At 41.1% G+C, this 23,736-nt stretch overlaps 2 protein-coding genes and 1 long non-coding RNA gene across 18 annotated transcripts in view; 1 reads left to right on the forward strand and 2 right to left on the reverse strand.

The window, feature by feature from the left end:
- CD164 (CD164 molecule) lies at positions 1 to 15,670 on the reverse strand. The gene is made up of 6 exons (XM_070559277.1): positions 14,488 to 15,670; positions 11,565 to 11,651; positions 10,081 to 10,152; positions 8,582 to 8,617; positions 4,356 to 4,412; positions 1 to 2,547 (listed from the first exon to the last, which is right to left on the reverse strand). The coding sequence occupies exons 1-6, from the start codon at positions 14,669 to 14,671 to the stop codon at positions 2,381 to 2,383; spliced, it is 603 nt and encodes a 200-aa protein (XP_070415378.1). The 5' UTR covers positions 14,672 to 15,670; the 3' UTR covers positions 1 to 2,380.
- LOC139073639 (uncharacterized) overlaps positions 15,247 to 23,736 on the forward strand; it is a 17,325-nt gene continuing 8,835 nt past the window's right edge. Inside the window, exons 1-2 of the long non-coding RNA XR_011522622.1 lie at positions 15,247 to 15,375; positions 15,487 to 15,588. This is a non-coding gene — a long non-coding RNA (uncharacterized lncRNA). The remainder of the gene's footprint in view (positions 15,376 to 15,486; positions 15,589 to 23,736) is intronic.
- Positions 20,699 to 23,736, reverse strand: part of PPIL6 (peptidylprolyl isomerase like 6) — a 32,487-nt gene continuing 29,449 nt past the window's right edge. For 15 of the 16 annotated variants that reach the window (XR_011522601.1, XR_011522602.1, XR_011522592.1 and 12 more), the window contains one exon: positions 20,699 to 22,950. Coding sequence is in view for 4 of the 16 variants with exons in the window: in XM_070559230.1 (XP_070415331.1) it covers positions 22,839 to 22,950 (112 nt within the window). In the remaining 12 variants the exon portion in view is untranslated. The remainder of the gene's footprint in view (positions 22,951 to 23,736) is intronic. The other variant, XR_011522594.1, reaches the window with a different exon arrangement.

The following is a 23,736-nucleotide window of genomic DNA, read 5'->3' on the forward strand; positions in this document are numbered from 1 at the left end:
TTCAATAAACATGTAGATTTATTTTAAATCAGTTTGGTACATAATACAGATTGGTTTTGCAGTTTTTAACGAACTGAAATAGAACTTTCTAAATACAGCAGTGTCTGCCTGTGCAACAAATATCTGTAAGGTAAAATAAGGTATTTTGATAAGAACTACATTTGCGTGAACAAATCAGATGAAAAATCTGAAAAGGTTTCTATATACCTTCTGGATTAAAAAACCCAAAAATTATCAATGGCTCAAGATACTACATTGCCAAAGACACAGGGAGAAAGGCTGTGAGTTCTGTTTTAAGAGCTCTTCTTGCAAAATCTAATTCCGTATTATGATTTTGTTAGAGTAGTATTCAAAATTATAGAAGATGAGAAGCTTCATTAGCTACATTTTCAAAAAAAACTGTTCCATGTGTTGACATTAAAGTGTGCCAAGATATTCATATCTAGGTAAAGACAATTATAGCTAATTTTTGTAGCTAATTTTTGCCACTTTGGGAGGAATGGAAATTTTGTATATTTTCAAATGAATCTTGTATCTTGCAGCACTCACTAAAAGCTACCAGCCATGGCACCATAATAAATTTTTTGTGAGGTACCTAGAATATTACTACTAATGAAAACACAAAAACGTGAGGTAAACCTACCTTTTCCCAAAAACCTTTGAAGCCAGAGACTTTAAACAATTAAGGCACTTGAAAACATTAGGTGTATATACAAATGTGCAAGTAAAACAAAGTTTAGCTGTACCAGCAAGTAACAAAGAAACAGTAAATCTTCACTTTAAGAACCTTTAATATAATTATCTAAATGCAAGGAATTTTGGCTCATGAAATGGACCAAAGCAACATGTCATTTCCTACTATAAAATATTGAAAAACCAAGTGCTAAACTCAGCCACTATAGGCTAAAGAAACTAAAACAAAAAAAAACTTTAATGACTTAGAAAAGCAAAAGCTCATTTTAAACTAATTTAAACCTTTGAACTAATCCAATGTGTTACAGGCAGGGGAGAAGTATCCTCTAAACCCCAAAACTAGTGCTTCATAAGAAAGCTAAAGACATAAAAACACGCACGCTTATTACATTATGGGAACTGAAATCGAGAAACAGAGAGGACGGGAGAGAGGAGGAGGAAGAGAAAGCACAGTCTGTTTGTCCAGGGCGATCGTCATTAAAACTCTACAGTAATCCGATCAACCAAAATCCTTGGACTTTCTGAAATTACAGTGCTCACATTTGCTGTCTCAAAACTTAAAATGATTGTCTCATTTAAACAGTAAATGATTCTCAAACAACTTATTTGCTTCTTGCTTCATGAAAGCAGTTACTTTTCAAGAAAGCTTGGTGGAAATCCTTTCAAGCTACGACAGTGTTAGAATACTTTCTTGAAGTACAAAGGAAAACAGAATTGAATCAATTTTATCTCTACACTTTTCAACAGCCCTAAGAAAAATACTGGGAGGTTCAATATATGAAGGCTTTCATCTTCGTAACATCCTCTAGCTTAAGTTACTCAGGTCTGAAGTAAAGTAGGTAAGTTTTTAATGAAATACTAACAGAGTGGCATCTAAAAGCAGGCTCACTTCTGCTCACACCAAGCTGCATCCTCAGACCAACCTACACCTTAGCGGGCAGGAACAGACCGCAGGCATTTAAGTTACAGCCTACCTTCCCGTCGGTCTTTTAAGGCACTGTTCTTTATTTTGTCAATGACATAAGGTGCTTCACAAGTATGAACAATAAGCCGCTACACTTTCATGGTTTGTATCCTTTCTATTCATTTCTCTTCAATCGGGAATGTCATTCCTTGTGTGGCATCTTATTTCTAATGTAGAAAAAATAACTGCTTTCAAGCACAAAATTTTACTCTAAGGATACAGTGTACTCTAAAGATACTAAATTTATAAATTTATTCCATTTTGAAATGACAGCCAAAAATCTGCCTGATTCTCCTTTGGCACATTCTATTCAATTCTGGGGACTAAACTACATCCTGAGTTAGGATGAAAATAATGCAACTTTCAGGCTTTAAAACGACTAAATTTAAACTGCCAAAGAGTCATGAGGTTGTCTGCGCAGGACAATGTTTCCCATCCCTTACAGAGTTACATTTGGCATGTCAAGAACAGAGAACACAATCCCACAGCAGCAGCCATTTAAAGGAAAAGACAGCCACAAGGATTCATGCAGAATATTTTAAATATTCCTGTTGAGCAAAATGATTTAGCTAATTTTCTTCAAGGACGATGCTCCAAAATATCCTATATGCATCCTTTGCAAATTTAAAGCTCTTGGAATAGTGTCTTCCATGTGGGACATCTTGAAAGATAGCATTTTGGTTTCAGTGAGTTATATGCCAGTCGTTAATTTAATGGGTCTGTTTACAGAGTGTGGTAGTTTCGTTCTTTAGATTTGCAGAATTTATAGAGAAAGAAAATAACAGCCTGCACACCCAAGACAAGGACGATTCCTCCAATGAAACTGGCTGCATCAAAGGTGGATTTCCGCGCAGGCTGCGGAGTTGGAGTTAAAGTGGTATTAGTTGTACCTGTTCAGTGAGATAGAAAAAATAACAATACTTATTAAGTCTCATGATTCTCTATCATAATTTCAAGACCCACCTGAGATTCTATTTTTGCCATGTGCTAAATTCTATCAAGTATTTCCTCAAGTTTTTACAGCTAGAATTTATCCTTAATTGAGGAAGACAAGCATTTAGCAACCCCATTCTTCATTCCAGCCAATGATTATCAAGTGGTCAATGCTGCTATCTAACTTCAAATAGGAAAATGACAGAATGATCCTCTTGGTATATAAAGTACGTCCCAGGAACATGTCAAGCTCTTTTAAAATCTGCAATTTCTTCAGACTACAGTCAAGGATTGCTTAACGATGGGGATATATTCTCAGAAATGCATCGTTAGGCAATTTGTCATTGTGCAAATATCACAGAGTGCACTTACAGCAACCTAGATGGTACAGCCTGCTACACATCTAGGCTGAACAGTACTAATCTTAAGGCACCAGTGTCAGACATGCAGTCTGTCGTTGACCAAAATGTCGCTGTGCAGCACATGACTATATATTTTTAGTTAACTGCTACAGTAAATATTAATATTTATGTTGAAACTTCATACTTTTGAATTTTAGTAAATATTTAAGGTAAATAAAAATTCAGTTGCAATTTTTCAAATTACAAAAACAATGTTAAGTATCTGCAATTTATAATTCCAACAAGCAAAAGAACTTGTTATTAAAGGTATCTTAAATCTTACTCTGCAAATTTTATATTATGAGAAAGTACTAGCTAGTGATAAGAAAAAAAGCACAAAAATTTGAATTCCTTTCAGGAGTAAAACATGGCTATATATTAAGTGGCCCAGCTTCAAAATTAATTACAACTGTTGTATATTTCTTTTTGTGAAGAAAGAATGGCTTCACTGAAACTGAGACAAAGGGAGCACAAGAATAAAACCAGAAGAATCTACAAAACACAAAAGATTCATCAGAATCAAAACAACAGGGGCCAGCCCTGTAGTCGAGTGGTTATGTTCGCATGCTCCGCTTCGGCGGCCCAGGGTTTCGCCAGCTCGGATCCTGGGCGAGGACATGGCACCGCTCATCAGGCCACGGTGAGGTGGTGTCCCACACACCACAACTAAAAATATGCAACTATGTACAGGGGGGATTTGGGGAGATAAAGCAGAAAAAAAAAGATTGGCAACAGTTGTTAGCTCAGGTGACAATCTTTAAAAAAAAAAAACGAATCCAAATAGCAGCATGTTAAATATGATGGACAGAGGGAGGGGTTCCTAACCTGTGTGCCTTCAGTCTCCTGTGGCACAGCCTAACTACGACTGAGGTTATAACATCAAATCATTAATCAGTAAAAAATTAATTTTCACGTGCACTTTCAAGAGTTATAAAGGAATATAAGAAATGGGTAAGAAATACGGGCAAGGGGCACTTTGGTAGTGATTATGGCTTTTTAGACCTTTCTCAGTAAAGGATGGCTATATTGTCTTTACTCAAATCACCAACCAATCAGTAATCAGTATTTAATTTTTAAGTTGTAAGAAATTAGATTTCACCTACAAGTTATACTGAAAAAGTTTTGGAAAACATCACTTAATTCTAATGTGTCATGCCAAATGTGATCACACATTAAAAAACTAGAAGAGGACTCTCAGTAAACCTATACTTATTTCTTTAACAGCCTACTATCTCAGCCCTTCAAATATAAGAGACGAGTTTCAGTTCGTAACTATGCGTGAACAAAACCAGAGAACGGTAGAAAGAGTAAAAGGCAACGCCGCACACACATCCTCCCTCCCTGTGAGTTAAAAGCTCAATTACCTGATGTAGTAGCTGTGGTGGAAGCTGTAGAAGAGGAAGGCGGGGTTGTGGTTTTAGCTGGAATGTAAACAAAATGTATTAAAACTTAAATTTCTAAACTTTGCAGTTATCTAGCAACTGTCTTTTTAAAATAATGCTACCAACTTCAACACACTTTCAATTTTTTTAGAGAATAAAAGCTAAATTTCAGTTAATGGTTAACTAACATATCTACATATCCAGAAAAACACTAAGCAATCATAAGATTTTATCTATGTTAACTCTATGTATATATCTAACTATAAAATCTATGTATACATCTGGATAAAGTTTACAAAAAGACACAGAAGGGCAAGAATTAGTGTGTAGGTGAGGGAACTATAGGCTTCTTTATAAATAATCTTGCTTCTAAGACCAAAACTGTTAAAGTCATGGTGCAAAACAAGTACAACTCAGTATTTCTTACGTAGGTATCCAGATTCACTTATCTTCTTCATTTCAGGGGGCTGGCAAACTTTTCTTAAAGGGGAACACAGTACATATTTTCGCTTTGTGCACTGTGTAATGAAAAAGTAGCCAAGGACGACATGCAAATGAATGGGCCAGGTTGTCTTCCAACCAAACTCTATTTATAAGAACAGATGTCCTGGGGCCATAGTTCCTCCAACACAGATTACAAGAGCCCAAGTGTAAGCTCTCGTCTCCCATACTATGTGACTTCAAATAACGATCTGATGATGCCTCAAAAGAAACGCACTCATGGGAAGAATTAGTTTGAATGCGACAACACTTTAGGAAGTAAAGCATTATATTGAGACTTCTGTTAATATTGATACTACTAACAGATACTAAGAAATAACACATGACTAATACTGATAGGTACATCCACACAGATTTGTATCCTTTTCTCTCTCACTGTGAGCGCTGCTACACACACTTTACCCATCCTGCTCTTCGATGCAGAGTGAGGTCATCTCCCATTTCTCCATGCTATGAACACCTTACAGAGAAATATCTGATCTCATCTCTGATAGGACTGATTCTAATACAGAATTCCTAGTATAGAGGATACGATTATTTTAAGACTCATAATCCCTTCAAAGTTTTGGTTGCTTATACATTCTGTGTAACTGCAAAAAATACACTTTACAAATTAAACATACAGCAAATTCTTTTCAATCTCAAAACACTACTATTAATTTTGTCTGATGACGTTATGGAAAAAAATTCACAAACTTGCTATCTGGTGCTCACTTTCTACCCTCTGAACATGGTAAAAACCAATTCTTTTTTTGTGAACAGGCAGAATATTTACACTTTTTTTTTTTTTAAAGATTGACACCTGAGCTAACATCTGTTGCCAATCTTTTTTTCCTTCTTCTTCTCCCAAAGCCCCCCAGTACACAGCTGTGTATTCTAGTTGTAGGTCCTTCTGGCTGTGCTATCTATGTGGGACGCCGCCTCAGCATGACCTGATGAGCAGTGCCACATCTGCGCCCAGGATCCAAACCAGCGAAACCCTGGGCCATGGAAGCGGAGCCCACAGACTTAACCATTCGGCCATGGGGCCGGCCCCTACACACTTTTAGTTTTGACCAAAGTATTACATTGACAAAACTTTCAAAATTAGGCATTACTTAGGGAATATACCTCCACTGACCTACTGTATGTTCCTTTCATTTAAAAAGATAATTCTTAGGTTATAAACATGGTTATTGGTGATAAATTTAGAAAATACAGTAAAGACATTTAAGTAATCCCATCACTCAGAGTACCACGTTACTCTTGCTGGCCATTTTTCTAGGCATGGATCTATCAAAAAAAGGAAACCGTACTAGAACTACGTGTACAGTTTGTCTTCCACTTACTATATTACAAACATTTCCCACGATATTTCTGACATAATTTAGTCATTCTATTTTAAGATATATTTATAAATATTTGTATTTATGTTTATATGTGTACTATTCTTACTGGTGGAAGAATATTATAATTAACGTCACTGAACACCTTTCTACCTAAGTCAGACTCTCGTTGTTTCTTTAACAGTCCCTTCTTTTTTCACTTGCTCTCTTCAGCAGAGCCAGGGAAAGAGACCATATAAAGCTTTGTTCTTCAACCACTAATTGCCACTCATTGATGGGGAGCAAGCCCTGGCTTCCTTCTACTTTACAGACCCAGAGAGAGAGAAAACTAAAAGAGAAACTCATGGTAGTTCACAGGAGAACCCAGCATGGAGCAAGCAGAACTACATCAAGACTCACAGGGAACAAATTAAAAGCGGACCCACAAGAATTGTGGGGAACCTGTTTCTCCCTCTCTCCCCTTATGTTCACATTCCACCTTCTGTAAATTAGTTTTCTCTGAACATCTCGGCTTTCACCAATCTTTAACAATCTCCTAGCCAATGACTTCTAATGAGCGCTAAAGGTTCAGGACTTTACCACTCAGACCACGGTGTGCTCTGCAGAATCCACTCTGCAGCACCCGCAGATCTCTACAGACTACTTCCACTGCAGCCGTAATTCAACCTACGCCATGGCATCACTGAAGGTGCAGTTGGGAAGAGCTGTGCACACTGGCTACAAAAGTGGTACAAGCTAGCTCATAATGCCCAAGTCTTTCAAAATGAGTTCTTGTCCTTGTTATAGCACTTGACCACTTTTTCCTCTGAAAAACTACACCTAAAACACACACACACACACACACACGGTTCTTGGACACACTTCTCTGCCCATCCCTACTCAGTTTCGTCTCCAGTCCTGTACCCATCCCTCAGACTTATTGTTCCCAAGAGTTTGGTCCTCAAGCCCTATTCTCCTCTCTAAAAGCTGCGCCAGTGGACTCTACTACTGCATATGCTGATTAACTTATCTGTATTTCTAGCCAAGAGCTCTCCTGTCACCTCAATCATCAAGTCCTATCCTTCTACTTCCTAAGCCTATGTGCATATATCTGCGACTCTTCCCCTATTAATTCTCTAGAGTTACTGCAACAGGATATCTAACCTCCCGGTGTTCACTCGTGTCCTTCCAATCTCCTCTCCACACTGTCAGAGTAAGTCATTTTACTAAAATGCAAGTCTCATCATGACCTACAACACACTTCAAATCCATCAGCAGCAAGACATACAAAGGCACTTTCCAATATGGCTCTTGACCTGCTGACTGTCCAGCTTCACTCTTTCTCACCTTGTAGTGGACACTCCAAATGCAACTCTCTAACTTCATTGTACACACACATCTCCTTCAGGGGACCGCCCTGCTGCACCCAGGAGGCTCTCCTCATATTTTACCACAGTAATTTCAAGATTCAGTCAACATCTCCAGGAAGCTGCCACCACGTATGCCATGCTACTCAACACCCACACCTTCCTACAAATCCCCCAACACACTGTGCCTACTTACCTCTTTCATAGTTTCTACAACAGACAAAATGCTGTCTCACTTCTGTCACCATATCCCTATCATCTAGCCTTGTACTTGTCTTGAAGTAGATGTTTTTTAATTATTTACTATTCCTATCAAATTGGTAAAGATTTTAAAAAGGAAATATTATCTAGCGCTGTTTAAAGTATGGTGAAAAACTTTCTAGTTGTGGTTGGGAATGAAAAGCATATCTTTCTGGAAAGCAATCACTATTGAAAGTCTTAAAATACTCATATCCTCTGACCTAGGAGTGGTGTTTGAATCAATCCTATCAAGAGATGACAGCAAATATTTTCCTATAAGATGTTCATTGCATGGAGAATGAAAGATGACCCAACCATCCAATCAAGAGCAGGACGGGTCAAGTTGTGCACAACAATGCTTACAGTAGAGGAAAATGATTCAAAAATGTACAGACATTATTATCCAACTTCATAAATACATTTGGATATACAAACAGAAAAGACGAGAACTTCATCACTGAAAACATCTTGGTGTACCCTCCGGATGATGGGAATTACAGGGAATTTTAATGTCCTTTTGGCTTCCATATTGCCCAAGATTCCCACAAAATCCCCAGAAAGCAGTTTGCGGACTCTGTGCAAAGCTATGGGAAATTTGCTCAGAGTCAATGAATGTGAAACACTGGAGTTATGTGTCAATGTCACACAGTACATATTAACATAATTATTGTGGTCCAAGACTAAATATGTCTGTAATTTTTAAATTATGCCAACAACTTCTAAGTATTTAACTCCTAAAAAGTTATTCATCAAAAGAGCTTAAAGGAGAAGAAAGGAGTCAATTATCTTGTATTACCTGTAGAATTGGTTGGCAATGGAGTAGGAGTGGGAGCTGTTTTAAAAAAAACAAAACATTTAAGTCAAGCTAAAATGTCACAGTCTACAATACTGTTTCCCAACCTGCAGTCATTAGAGTACCACTTTTACAATTTTTACAGTTAAGTACCACCTGTGGAAGAGACTGACAGCTACTCTCAACCCAGTATCATTCTCCCCTTGTTTAGAAATAGAAGCACCAATTTTTAGTGACACTTCCCCCCCCCCCGGAGGAAAAACATGTGGGGGCCTCCCTTGCAGCTAGGTGGCCATGTGTAACTTCTAGGAAGCATCTGTAAGATAGAGATTAGATTGGGCCTTTCTCTTTCCCTTCCTCTTCCTGCTGGCAGGGAACCAAAGTGATGGCTGGAACATGAGCACTCACCTTGGAGAGGAAAATCACAGCCATTTTTGAGGAATGACAGTGTGGACACCTAGAAGGAGCCTGGTCCCTGACGGGTGCATAGCTGCTCCTCTAGCCCAGGCTTCCTTTCCACGAGAGCAAGGTAAATCTACTCCTTAAACCATTGTAATTTAGGATTTTATGTCCTTCATAGTTGAAATGAATTCTAAGTCATACATCATGAAGTAAGTAAAATTACTCAATTTTTCTTTTATGTCTTTAAAAATGTTTTACATAATCTTATTTCTAAGCAATAATATCACAAAATCACAAGTCTGTTATAGTTATTAGTGTTTTCTAACACATTAAAATAAATATTAAAAATGTTCATTTACTGCCTAAATCATATTATGCAGTCTACACAGGGCGTAGCTGATCTCAGACTAATAAAATTCTCAGTTACAAAATTCATGTCAGGATGGGGAGACGGGGAAACCCCTGCCAAAATTAAATAATTACAGGCAGTCTTTCCAGGTTAGTGACACACTCCAGAAAAATCTTTTGCTCTATTTAATTATTATCTATGTGACAAATTAGGAGTTTGACTTTCCCATTAATTTATAATCTTGTTAGAAAAATTAGCTGTTTAATCTAGGAATTTTAACTACTTCCTGGGCAAAGAGTAAAGGTTAAAGAGTAGTTAAGTTCCTCAAATTAAAGTACAGAAAATGGATAAATACAGAGAACATTCATTTGACCATAGTGCAAACTATGCTGGAGACTCTGAAAATAACCAGTACCATAACCAAGAAAGTGCCAGGACAAGGTTGTCCAGGTCTGTAAAATGCAAATAAACAAAGGGTCTAAAGTGCAGTGAATTTCTGGAAAAGTCAAAAAAAAAAAAAAAAAAAAGTAGAGCAGGTGTCTGCACTTACAGAATTCCACAATATAGCCAATTCTTTAAACCAAGATTCAAAACACTATCCTTTTAGCAATCAATATGAATATGCTATTCATATCCAAATTTCTAACAAGATTAGAATTATGAAAGTGCCTCAAACCAAATGCTTCCTCAGGCAATGACTGTCCTCACCTCTCTGTGGCCACTTGTGCCAGCAGCCCATGTGAATACTCACCGGAACAGAATTCTGTGCGGTTCACCACCTCGCATTCACTAACTGTCAAATTTGAACAGTAGCTTTTGTTTGCTATGGGGGGGTGAGAAAAGGACAACACCAATCACTCTCTCGTATTATCTTCAACTTTGTTACTAAGCTCCACATTGCTTCCAAAAATCAAACTCAGGCACAAACACTTTAGAAGTCCACAGACCAACAAAACACTGTTATTCTCTTTACCCCATTGTTTTAGAAATATTACACAGGATCGCTCCAAACGTTTTCCTTTTAAAATCCACGTGACTATATCAAACAGATAAATCTGAAACGCCTAGATCTCAGAATTGTGGTATGGCTACTGTACAAGGAAGGCTGCTAGAATACACAAAAGAGGGCTGAGTCAGGAGGGAGTAGTAGTCAGGATGCAATAAAAGCTTAGTAAACAGGGGAGGTGCCCTGTCAGCAGCAGCAGGACCTCTGTTCCAGATCTCTGCTGGAGTCTTCTACCCTTTCTAAAACAGCTTCCTGGATGGGCAGACTGGTAGGATGAGTAAGGGAGAGCCTTACCCAACACATCCCACAGTCCAGCATTCAATCTCCCAAACCTGCCCAACTCCCATATACTGCCAGACGTGGGGAGAGGGGTGCACTCAAGTTCCATTTAATGACCTAAAAAATGTGACTTACACAACGGAAAAGTTAACCCCAAATTAAGCTAATGTCTTAACTTTAAAAGAGGTTTTTAAATTTTATTATGTAGTGATAAAATTTTCAGAACTCTTAAATTTTTCAATTAAGAATAAAGAAATTAACACGTAGCTTTGGCTTCTTCTTCATACATATTAAAAAAACCTGACAGACTGTTTTTACTGCTAAGAAAAAAATGCAACTATCTTACATGAAGAAAATGGACTAATTTATGTGGCAATCCCATGGTTCTACCAAGAACCTGATGGCATTTCAAAGCATCTCCATCTAGCTCTTTATCCCTCAATCAAATTAAACGTAACTTTAGAATTTAACAAAAGCACAGGAAAATGCTCTTCCCACCTTATTCTTCCCCCATATCTAAGCATCCAACAAAGTGTCAGAAGGTCTCCTTGTAGCTCACCTAGCAGGATATCTACAGATGATAAATGCCTCAAACATTTTTCCGCGAAGAGTTTTCAGGGGAAAATTGCACAACTTTCTTTCACAGCTAATTTCAGTGTAGTAGTGCTCTCTTATTCCTACAAAGGTCTAAAATCTCTCTTCCTTTAAAAGCTATTGAGCCTTAATTATCAAGTCTAAGGAATTAATTAAAGGGGAGAACGGGAGACAAGGGATTTTAGGAGGAGTGTTAAGGAACTGGCACTTGAAAGAAAAAGTATTTGATCTGCAAAATAGTGCACAATATCCTGTTTCACATAATTTTCAAATGTTCAAGAATATTCTGTAGTATATTTTAAAATGTTAGAACAGTTCTGCATTCTCAAAATTAAAGCAATTCCAAAGTTTCTTACCTTCTTTACATTCTATCCAAAAGCAGGTCGCATTACTAATGCTAGTATCAAAACAGGAAACACAGCTGTTTCGGTTTTCACAGGTTTCTGTGGGGAGGGTGTATGAAATCAATTAATTAATTGGTATTTCATTTTGAGTTCACACTACATATCTTTTTTAAACAATAGTAAGCACTACATACAGCACCAGAATTAATAATTCAGAGAAATGCTAAAACTTTATAGCCCATCGACAGATGAATGGGTAAAGAAAATGTGTTATACACATATAATGGAATATCGTTCAGACATGAAAAAAGGAAATCTTGCCATATGCTACAATATGGATGAACCTTTAGGACACTATGCTACGTGAAATTAGCAAGTCGCAGAACCACAAATACTGCATGATTCTCCCATACAAAGTATCTAAAATAGTCAAACTCCGCAGCAGAAAATAGAACCGGTTGCCAGGGGATGGGGGGAGGGAAAATGGAGATTTCCTGTTCAATGGGTATGAAGTTTAACATAAGAGGAACAGTTCTAGAGATCTTCTATACAACATTGTGCTTATAGTTAATACTGTACCATACACTTGAAAAGTTGTCAAGAGGGTAGATCTCATGTTATGTGGGGTTTCTTTTTAACCACACACACAAAAATACTTTATAAACTGGCTTACTAAGAAATCTCCATTATTATAAATGAGTTATGAAGCCAGAAGTCAACTCAAGAGAAGGGGGGGAGACGACAAGCTCGTGGGAACATTCAGTACTTCATGGTACCTAAACAATTCTTTTTCTTACAGCAACTATTTCACGGACACTCAGGGTTTCTTGAGGCATTTTAAAGCATCCTTAAAAAAATAAAAATAGTGGAAACAACACTGTAAGGCCAACAGGACATATTGGGAAATAGCTGCCCCAAAATGTCAGATGAGACACTGGAATTTTTAATAGTAATAAAGATTTATTACAGGTTGAACTCAAGCTCCGATGATGCCCATTCTGAAATACCAGAGATTCGTAATTCATAAATCACCCACTTTTTCCAGGGTCCTCCACGACTGGAAGGTAAGAGACAACTCATCTGGAGGGGGCTGCATTCATGTATATATAATTTAACAAGTTAGGAAGGTCTTTGTCAATAATTCTAAGGCAAATGGCCCAGAAACACGACCTCAAGGAAAGCTAATTACAATTCAATGCCTAGAAAAACAAATAGACTATAAAATTGCGCTGTTTTCTCAGAAGCTGGATGCCTCCAAAAAACATTCTCATTTACTTCCTCTGTGCCTAAAAAATGGTTCTGCATAGAGGCACTGTATTTCAATACTTTAGTATTTATCAGAGACAGGGACATATGTGAGGGAGGGGATCACAAAGTAGAAGTTCTTCAGAGGTTCGTATACACATGGAAAATACTAGTTTACAATCTTTTGTGCTTGAAGATGAATGGGTAGCCTGGTGAATGTTATTTACCATGAACCAAAGTTGCTATCTTTCAGACTGCAGCGGATCCAACTACTAATCACAGAAAACACAAATCATCACCTTTGCATTCATTTCAATTACACAAAGGCAATTAACGTGGTATTTCCAAGCTTCTCTTTAAAGAAAAAATCCACAACTACAATTCTGGGAGGAAACTGCCAAACAAGCAGGAGATAAAACATATTCTGCTCTATCATCTTAAAAATAGTGTGGTTAGAATTTCCTATTGTACTACAATTTATTTTCCCGATTTAAAAATTTTTGAATTTTACCATTACATCTTTCTGAATCTAACAAATAACATTACACCTATTATATATTTTATTAAACTCTTATAAAACACAAAAACCAGGGAAGACACTGTAAAACAATATGACCAGCCCGAAAAAGATGCCAAGGTAAAAACACTTAGATTTGGGCAATTCCTCGGTCAGGATGCCAGATATCCCTTACCCAACATTAACTAGAAAAATCAATCACACTGGACTGCAGATTTTAACCATGCAGGATTTCTGCATCTTCCAACCTCAAATTTATCTCCCCCTCTTTTGCATTGTCATGGCATTGCCAATTTCTGCTCTAAGATTCCGTGTATGGCTCAACCAGTTTCCAAATCGTGTGCACAGCTTAACAAAAGGTGTGTTTCTGACCGGATTTTGGAAAATCGACAGACCGAGGTTCCAATCCCAGCTTCCCAGTCTATGAAACATATGGTCCAGCACAGTTACTTTATCTCCGTCTACCTCCTAGGTTCCAGCACCTTTCTTCCAGTTTAGCCTAAAATCCTAAAAGAGGTATATGCGAAGCACCGCGTAAACAAATGGGTACTTTTCTTTGCACACAGCACAGAGTGCAAACTTTTCATTAATTAAATGCTCAAGCCTCAGGTATATCCCATACCCATGCGCAAAATCTTTGTAATTAACTATCAGGCGACTTATTTTCTCAGACTCAAGTCTGAGCATTAACGTCTTTAAGTTTCTCTTTCCCCCAACTTCTGAAGAAGCCTCCCTGGGGAGGGGCCCCAGGTGGACCAACGACGGAGCCCAGGGATCCGGAGGGAGTTCGGTCCATCGCCAACTTCGGCGGCGCGTCGCCTCGCCCCATCATCAACCCCCCCAAGCGCCACCGCGGGAGGAAGCCACGTCCCCTCCGCCGAGCCCACGGCCACGCCGGGGATTACGAGGCACTTTGAAAAAGCACCTCGGCGGGAGACACTGTGGGACCGGGAACAGCCCAGGGGCCACCAGGGCTCGGCCGCCCCTTCCCACCAGGGCGTTCCCAGACCGGCCACCCCGCGCCCGGCCCCGGCGGGACTCGGACGGGCCGCCATGTTGCCCGAGCGCGGCCCACCCCGGCCCCGGCCCCGGCCCCGGCGGCGCGCCCCGCGGGCAAGGGGGACGGCTCGGCGGGGCGGGCGGGCGCAGGAAGCCTGCTGGGCCGGCGCCCACCTGGTACTGGAGCGGTGGTCGGCGGGTGGGTCGTGGCTGGCGTCGGGCTTGTCGGGACGGTGGGCAATAAAGTCGAGGGCCCAGTCACGTTCGGGGTCGTGGTGGGGTTCTGAGCGGCGGTCAGCACACACAGCGCGGCCAGGCAGGCGGCGGCCCGGAGAAGCGGGCAGGGGTACCTCGACATCGCGTCCTCGGCGCGGAGATTCGAGTGAAGCTGCGGCTCACGACGCTTCGGCCGTCTCTCTGGCCGCCGCGGCGCGGCTTCCGAGACTCCGCTCCTCCTGCGGGGGCGCGCTGGGTCACGTGAGGGACCGGCCGCTGCGTGCTGGGTCGCGGCGGGGCGGGGGCGGGGCTCGGGCGATACCAACTGGAATCCCGCGGTGGGGTGAGCAGGGGTATCGAGAGGGAACCTAGGGAGGCTGTCCCTCAAAGCGACTGTACCACAGCGAAGAAAGGACAAAACTCAGGAAACGATATTCATTTCCCTCAGATTACCACACAGGATGCAGTTTGGCTTTTCTCGTTCTTGCGATAGTGAAGGCTCCCACCCTGGCTTGGATGGAACAACCTACATGACGTGGCGCTTGGCGTCCCCAGGGGAGACCAGCGAGGCTGAAATTCCGCGGCCCCACGTGACCTCCGGGGACGCGCTTCAGGGACCTGAGTCCAGCTGGGCGGAAGTTGTTCCCGTGCGTGCGCTTGGAACCTGGGCGAGAATTAAGTTTGTGCTGTGGTCCTGCGTTTCCAAGGTGTTTGCATCCATGTTTAGTAGGACCAGGGCTTTTTTTGTGGAAATCGATTTTGCTGGACGTAACCCCGTGTTGGGACTCCCTAGGGAAATGGAGACGCCACGTGGTTAAGGACTTTGGGCTCCGCCGCCCACGTAGTGTGAGTGGCTGAAACGCCGAAAGCGGTCTCCTGCCTTCCAGCCAGAGCCGCACGCTTTCCTATGTCTGCCGCACTTTCCCAACCTGACTTCCGAATTTCTTGCCATTTCAGCCGTCGGTAGCAGCAGCCAGTCAACGCCACCACTCTAGTCAGAGAATCTAAGGCGAATTGAGTTGGAAATCCATCTGGTCCATTCCCACTCCCACTTTACAGGTGAGGAAACCGACACTCAGTAAAGTGATTTGACCGAAACGTCCGATTGCTTGGCATCAGGGCTGGATTTCGAAATGCCTGTAAATGCTCTGTCACTGCTCAGGGTTTTGTTAAGGGTGAGCGCCATCTGATGCCCAGTCTCACAAAAATATTCACAAGTGCGCCTGTGCTTATATCAAATGGTAAAAATTAGGTTATGAAAGCTGTACTTAATGCCGTCTGTCTTCAGCTATTTGTATTCATCGTGTAATTTTAATTAGGCGAATTTATCCTAATAAAGTAACACAAACGTTAATTACTTTTTGCGAGATTTGCTTTGCTCTGAAAAACCAGAAAAGATGACTGCATAAGCGCTTTACCTTTCTTCGCCTAAACTTGAAAGCTTTTATAACGCTCTAGAATCTAATCAGTGGGGTCCTTCTGTACCCTCATGACTATGGACATTTGTTCTATTGACTACACTAGTTGGAGATTTGTTCGGATGTGAACAAGAAACTGACGATTTTTGAATGATCCAATCTATGGCCAGCAGCAGGCGACTGCAGCCAAGTAAGTGAGGTCTCGTCATCAGCCTTCCAACAGTGAAACGTCTGCTCCTCTCTCAGGAAACCTCACACGCGGTATTTATTTAGCACATGACCATCTGACACCCAGACCAAATGAAGACGCTAGGCAACTTTTGTTTTTTTAAGGTTGAAAATATAATAGAAGTTCTGTTTCTTCCCATACCCCAATTGGTTATCTTGTTTACACCATAGGATGAACGCACCTCATTGTGGAGGCCATTGTTTTACAATTTGTCATCTGGGTGTTCAACTCTAATCCTCAGATTTTTGTTAGTCCTTCTAAGGGGGCATGTCACTCTCTTGTTTTAGGACTAGCAAAACACCAGCTTATTTTGCATTATTTTATGTGGCTCTGTTGAGCTAGATCAAGGAAGATTTCCAAAGTCATTTTCACCATTCCAGAGCAAGGACAGGCATCTATAATACAATTTTAACATGTATTAAACATCGTGTCATATTTAAATGAATTTCAGCAAAGTTAGAGAAGGATTGTAATACATAAAGCTTAATAGCTAAAACTGTATATTCAGATTCTTAGTATTAACACATGATGAGGATTGATGGTAAAGTACTAGAGATCCTCGCATTAGGAGGCTCTCCACATTGTGGATATTTCTTTGATAACTGTTCCAGGGTTTCAAAGGAGAGCAGTACACTTTAGAGCAGTTGTTCTCAACCTTGGCTGAACATGGGAACCACTGGGAAGTTTTGAAATATACTGATGCCTGGGTCCTGATTTAATTAGTCTGGAATAATGCCTGGGCATCAGGATTTTTAAAAGCTTCCCAGTTGTTTCTAATCTGCACCTTAGGTTGAAAACCACTGCTTTACTCTAGCTTCTCAAAGTGTGGTTCCGAACCAATATCATCCATACCATCTGAAAATGTGTTAGAAATGCAAAATCTTAGACGTCCTGAGTCAAAAATGTGCATTTTAAGGAGATCCATACGTACACGTGTACACCTGTTGAAGTTTGGGAAGACTGCTTTACACCGTACCCTGTGGAGAACTATCCCACCCTCCTAAATGGCTGCTCTTCTTTATAGTGAACCATCTACGAAATTGCATCGAGCAAGACATGTTGTAAAGCTTTTGTTTGTTTGGTTTCTTTGTTTGTTTTACAAATATATGTAAGATCAGGGTAGAAACACCACCAAACTCCGGGATGTGCGGGAGTCGTGGAGCCCAGTCTAGGTTCTCTTTAGGCTACCACCTGACACACATTTATTTTTATTTCTCTTCTCCTTCAAACCCTGGGTCAGCTAGAGCTTTTTCCGTTCTCTCTCAGACCTTCAGGAAACAGAAGTAAGCCTTTTTCTAACTTATTCCTTAGGAACAACTCCCAAGTTCAAGCTAAACTCCCCCCTAGGCAGCTTCTGGATATCCCACATTCGCTGTTACTTTCCCCTGTGCCCAGGCACCTGTTGGGCTCCTCCCAATCCTGTCTTGGAGAGCTGATTTTCCACCGGTACGCCCCCAGATGGACATTCTGGTTATTAAAGTATTCAGGTGATTCTCTACTGACTGGTAAAGGGCGCTGCTCTGAGCAGCCCAAGTGTCCCAGTCCCTCCCCCCAGACCTCGGACTGCCATGCTGCCTCTCCAGCAGCTGGAGGGCTCACCTGCAGCCCAGCCAGGAGCTCCAGGACCTGCACCAGGTCTCCAGTGGCTGTCCCTTCTGATTGGCCAATGTTTGCATACTTCCTGCTGCCTTGATGAAATCAAAGTTTCTGGTCGTATCATTTTTCCTTGTTCTTTCTTTTCTGTTGTCACATTTTAGTGTTTTTTTTTTTTAGGCTTTTTATTTTATTTTATTTTTGGTGAGGAAGATTGGCCCTGAGCTAACCTCTGTGCCAGTCTTCTTCTATTTTTTTTTATGTGGGATACCACCACAGCATGGCTTGATGAGCAGTGTGTAGCTCCACACCCAGGATCGGAACCCACGAACCCCAGGCCACCAAAGTAGAGCAATGAGCTTAACCACTATGCCACCAGGCTGGCCCCACACTTGTGTTTTATAACTTTTCTCTTTCACCTACCTGCATGCCACAAGTCTCTCAGATGTCTGTGTTTTTAATACATCCCTGTGGCTATTATCATGTGGTCTCCAGACCAGCAACATCAGCATCACCCGGAACGTGTTAAAAATGCAAATTCTCCAGCCCACTGGAGACCTACTGAATCAGAAACTGGGGTGAGGCCTAGGAATCTGTGTTTTGATAGGCTCGAGCTGAAGTAAAAGAACCTATGAGGTCTCACATTTTTACAGTCCCTATCAAATATCAAATTTTGTAATTTATGTCATATATGTTACTATTGAGTTTGTTAGAAATATTTTTTATGATTTATAAGATTTATAAAATTTGAGATCTAGACTGACTAGAGTTGCCAGTTTAAGCTGTGGTTCCATTTTGGGAAGAGCAGTGAATAGTATAATCAATATAGTAGTTAAAAAAATGAGTTTCTATAAGGGAGAGAGTATCACTAGGTGTGACAGAGATCAATTGTAATTTTGAGGATATACCTTTGAATTAACTCAGTGGATTGCAAATTAATATGATGTTAGTGAGAATAGCTAATACTGAGCATAACAGGGACTTGATGTTTCTTGAAATGATGATGATGATATTCTGTCCGTGGCAGCTTGACTGGTTTTGGTGGGTTGACATTCCAGAAGGGAAACTAATTTTTATTGACTATCTGCTATGCGTCAAGCATCATTAGAAGTGTCTTCACCTATTATCTCAATTAATTCTCAGATCACTATGAGATAGGTTTACCTCAGTTTACCAATGAAATTAAAGTCCAAAAGTAAATAATAGTATTGTTACTGATTTTACAAATTTACTCAGAGAATCACCCAAGTTTTCGAGCCAGAAGGGATCTAAATACTTTACTTCTATCTGTTCTGTTACAAATGAGGAAAGTGAGGGGTTAAGTGATTCAAGTACCACTTTGCTGAGAGCTGGGACCAAAACAATCACGCGAGTTTAAAATATGTATAGAGTGTAAAAACTCAGAGAATAAGAAAAAGGAAAAAAAAAAAAGGGGGCTGGCCCCGTGGCCAACTGGTTAAGTTCTCATGCTCCACTGCAGGCGGCCCAGTGTTTCGTTGGTTCGAATCCTGGGCGCGGACATGGCACTGCTCATCAAACCACGCTGAGGCAGCGTCTCACATGCCACAACTAGAAGGACCCACAACGAAGAATATACAACTATGTACCAGGGGGCTTTGGGGAGAAAAAGGAAAAAAAAGAAACTCAGAGAATGGAATCCTGAGGTTGCTGGACTACTCATTCATTAACAAATGACCAGCACTGTTTGCATTTGGGGCAAATTCTTTAGATAATTTGAAATGTTTATCTCAATTTGCCCAAAATAAGAAAAATGTCCAGATACCACACTCCCCTTATTAACACGGCTTAGTGTAAGATAAGGCATATGTACCTGACTTTGCCACAGCAATTAGGGCAAGGTCACATAACATTTTGTAGAAATCATCAGAATCCTTTACTCATATCTGTGGACTTGGAAAAATCTAGAATTCCTTCTGTTTAATCAAGTCAAAGTCTTTCAATTTGGTTAAATGGAAGTCTTATATTTGGAGTTAATTGGGATAAGCTTTTAGGTCCTTTGTAACAATCAGTTTCTCCAAGCGACATAGTTAAATACACAAATGATTCTAATACAGAGGACATTCTCATACAGAAGTATCACTGTGTCCCTGTAAATGGTGATAGGAACCAGCGCATATACAGATCTGGGGTTAAAGTTTCTACACAGCCTGAAAGTGGAAAGAGAGCAAACAAAAGGACCGTGACCTTGCCATCCTTTAGAAGGTTGGCAGAGTTCAATCTTTACGTTGCAGGTAAAGTGAAAAACAAAGGGAGCTGGAATCAGTTTCTTACACTCATTAAAATATCCCAGTTCTTTCCCAATATCAGATAAAATGCTTAATGCCTTAACGCACAGGTTCATTGGCAGTAAGAATCGCTGTGGTTATTACATGACTCATGCTTGTAATTAGTTTTAACTGGGATCTCTGCAAAGTATGTTTCATTCATCGCATGCTTCACTGGTTGGTGAGAGTCCCCGTGGCAAGCCCAGCTCCCGTTTGCTGATGTCACCACTGTGACCAGAGGAACCCATCCAAAGGCCCACATGGAGGATCTGGAGGTGTCATGCAAACAGCTGAGTTCTCAGCTTGGCTGAAACTCTTTAGAGGAAGGAGAGAGACTGCTTCCAGTGTTTCCCAGATCTGCCTGTTAATCAGTCATTGAGGAGCTTTTAAAAAATACAAGTTCCAAGGGGGCCGGCCCCATGGCCGAGTGGTTAAGCTCATGTGCTCTGCTTCGGCAGCCCAGGGTTTCAGCGGTTCAAAGCAGACCTAGCACCGCTCATCAGGCCATGCTGAGGCAGCGTCCCATGTACCACAACTAGAAGGACTCACAACTAGAATATATACAGCTATGTACTGGGGAGCTTTGGAGAGAAGAAGGAAAAATAAAATCTTTAAAAAAAAATACAAGTTCCTAGGCAACACTCTGAAGGTTATACACTAGTAGTTTATTGAGCACACATTTACGAGCACTTAGAGCACAACAGGTCCTATTCTACGTCCTGTATACAAATTCTTGAGTCCTTGAACCCTCATAACAGCTCCGTGTGGCAGGTACTGCTGTTTTGAGTTGACTGAAGTTCTTGCGTGAGTCTGGCAGCTAGGGAATGGCAGAGCCAGGATTCAAAGCCAGGCTGTCTGGCTCAAGAATGCAGGTTCTTAACCCTCTGCTGCCTCTGGGTCAGTTGAGAATGTGACACAGGAAGTATGCTTTCTCCCCAGCCACCTCAGATCTGAGGATAAAACCATATGCCATATAGCAATGAAGCTGTTATTCAAAAAAAACAAAAACACAAAACACTATATCCTGGTTTTCAGGAGTTAGGGATGGTGGGGAGCAGAGGAGTAGGTGTGACTATAAACGATAGCGTGCGGGAGGTCTCTGTGGCCCTGAAAATGTTCTGTGTTGATTGCGGTGTCAGTCGCGTGAATCTACATATAAAAGGGCAACACACACATTGTACTGATGTCAACTGCCTGGTTTTGATAATGTACTGTAGTTGTGTAAGTTGTGCCCTTTGGGCAATCTGGGTGATTGGTATACAGAATCACGCTACTGTTTTTACAACTTCCTGTGAATCTATAATCATTTCAAAATAAAAAGTGAAATAAGCATATGCCTACCTTTGGCAAGCCCCAAGTCAACTAGAGGCCTGTCTCTTTGAGACTGGCTCAAGGAGAGATCCTTCTTGGAAGACAAATCTTCCACTGAGGGCAAGAAAACTGTAGTGGCTCAGTGGCTCTGGGCAGAGCAGGAGCTGCGCCGTGGCTGTGGTGGCAGCAGCAGCTGAGCAAGGTCACCACTAACAGAGTCAAGCACTTCACTGACTACACAAAGGGGGCTGAAACCACTCACTTATGTCTCGCATGATTCCCAAGTGACTAGTGCCCAGCTGGCTAATTACAAGCTAGAAGAACCTCTGGGTAGAGAGCTAAAGGGATGCACAGAATCCCTGTCCAGAGACTCTGAGTGGGTCAAAGACGGGATCCAGCAGTCTGTTTTAAAAGTTCCCCAGGTGACATGGGTTTGAGAAGCTCAGATTAAGGAGCAGCTGATAAAGCTGGATCCCAATAACCTCTCAGGAGTCAGCCACCATGGGGACTGAAACCCAAGCCATTGGTTTTCATATGGTTGGTATGAATCAGAGACAAGCATTCTATTCCTGTCACAGAAAAACATCCAAAGTGTACAGTCATGCACCCATAACGATGTTTCAGTCAACGACAGACCCCATATGCGATGGTGGTCCCGTAAGATCAGTACCACAGCCTAGGTCTGTAGCAGACTATACCATCTAGGTTTGTGTAAGTGCACGCTATGGTGTTCACACAGTGACAAAATCACCTAATCATGCATTTCTCAGAACATAGCCCCATCCTTAAGCACTTGACTATATACCCTTTTTTGAATGCTACATATAAACAATGAAATCTTACAATGAATTTTCTTCTGTTGCTTCTCTCCTATTTGGTTATTTACCACGTTTCTCATGGCAGAAATGTAATTACAAACAACAACATAAATTCTATTACAAACGTTTTAAGATTCAAAGGCCATTAGGTACTGCAGCTAAATTAAGAATGGTTTTGGCTACAGGTAACAAAATACTCAACCAACAGTAACATAAACAGGGGTCTGTTTGTCTCATACAGTAAGAAGGCCGGAGACAGACGGTGGGTGCTGGTATTGGTTCTGCAGCTCAGGTTGGTGCTGACATGCCTGCAGTTATCTTGGCCTTTCCTTCATGGCTGTAGCCTCTGCATTCAAGATTGCACGAAGGGGAAGGGACAGGACCACTGGCATTCTTCTCCTGTCTCACTGGCCAGAGGGGTATCCTCTGGTCATTCCTGGCTGCAAAAGAGGCTGGGAAATTGAGTATTTTGCTTTTATAGTCTCTATAGCAGAGGCAAGAAAGGAAAACGGGGAGGGATTGGGTGTTGCGTGAGCCAACCTACAGCATCTGCCACAGTTTTCAAACTAATTTTTATCAAGCGTTGTTTAATTAAATCTAGAAACAGCTGATCAGACACGTAATAATAAATTGTCAGAAAATATTCATGTGAAAATCAGGTATACAGATCTCCACTGTCAATAATTATACATTGTTGTGTTGGTCTTTCATTCTCTGTTGGAACCAATTCCAGTTGTTGAAGAACTTCTGTTCCTTCAATCAATTGCCTATATAGGAGAAAAAATGGAAAATTTAGAGAGTCATAAATGTTCACATCTAGCTTACATTTCTAAATTGATTCCTACCTAGCTTAGCTGAGGCTATTTCCTACAAATTAAATTAACATCAGTCATAAATATCTTAAATATCTAGCGGTGTCCTTTGTCATGCTTCCCCCACGTCTGCCCTGGGACCCTTCCAATCTGTTATCCTGATAGCAGAGAGATCTTTTAAAAATGCAAATCTGATGTCACTTCCCTGCTTAAACACTTCAATAATTTCCCTATTATCCTTATGATAAAGACCAAAAATCTCTAATGACCTATCACGGCGGGCTTCCCCACTCCCCTCCAGGGCTGTCCTGCAGCATGCTCCCCTTGCTTGCTCTGCTCCAGCCAGCCTGGCTTTCAGTACCTCAGAGGCCCCATATGCCCTGCCTGCCACAGCTGTCTCTGTCTCCTTTGCTCTTGCCGGCCACTACCCCTTGGCCTGGGAGCCTCCTGGACTTCCTTCAGATCTTAGCTCAGTCATCACTTCCTCAGGGAAGTTTCACAGACCCCACTGCTTATGTCAGGTTCCCCCTCTCCTTTATTGGAGTTAGGGTTAAATTTGACTTTTATTTGTATGCTGCTTTGATTGATTTTGGATTCTCCCATGAGGGCAGGGGTCATGCTTGTGCTCAGTGCTCAGTGCCTAGCACGATGCCTGGGACATACCCACTGAACACATTAATCTTAATATGAAATATAACTTGCCCATCATGAACTCATAAGGTCTCCTATATCCTCCTTTTT

The sequence above is a fragment of the Equus przewalskii genome, chromosome 9 (assembly GCF_037783145.1).
Source record: "Equus przewalskii isolate Varuska chromosome 9, EquPr2, whole genome shotgun sequence".
Taxonomy (NCBI): domain Eukaryota; kingdom Metazoa; phylum Chordata; class Mammalia; order Perissodactyla; family Equidae; genus Equus; species Equus przewalskii.

Excerpts from the sequence above, each read along its gene's own strand:
- CD164 (XM_070559277.1), bottom strand. The coding sequence starts at position 14,671 with ATGTCGAGGTACCCCTGCCCGCTTCTCCGGGCCGCCGCCTGCCTGGCC. Across the intron at positions 11,652-14,487 it reads GACCACCGCTCCAGTACCAG|AAACCTGTGAAAACCGAAAC; the intron begins GTGGGCGCCGGC and ends CCCTCCCCACAG. Across the intron at positions 10,153-11,564 it reads TTGGATAGAATGTAAAGAAG|CAAACAAAAGCTACTGTTCA; the intron begins GTAAGAAACTTT and ends ACCCCCCCATAG.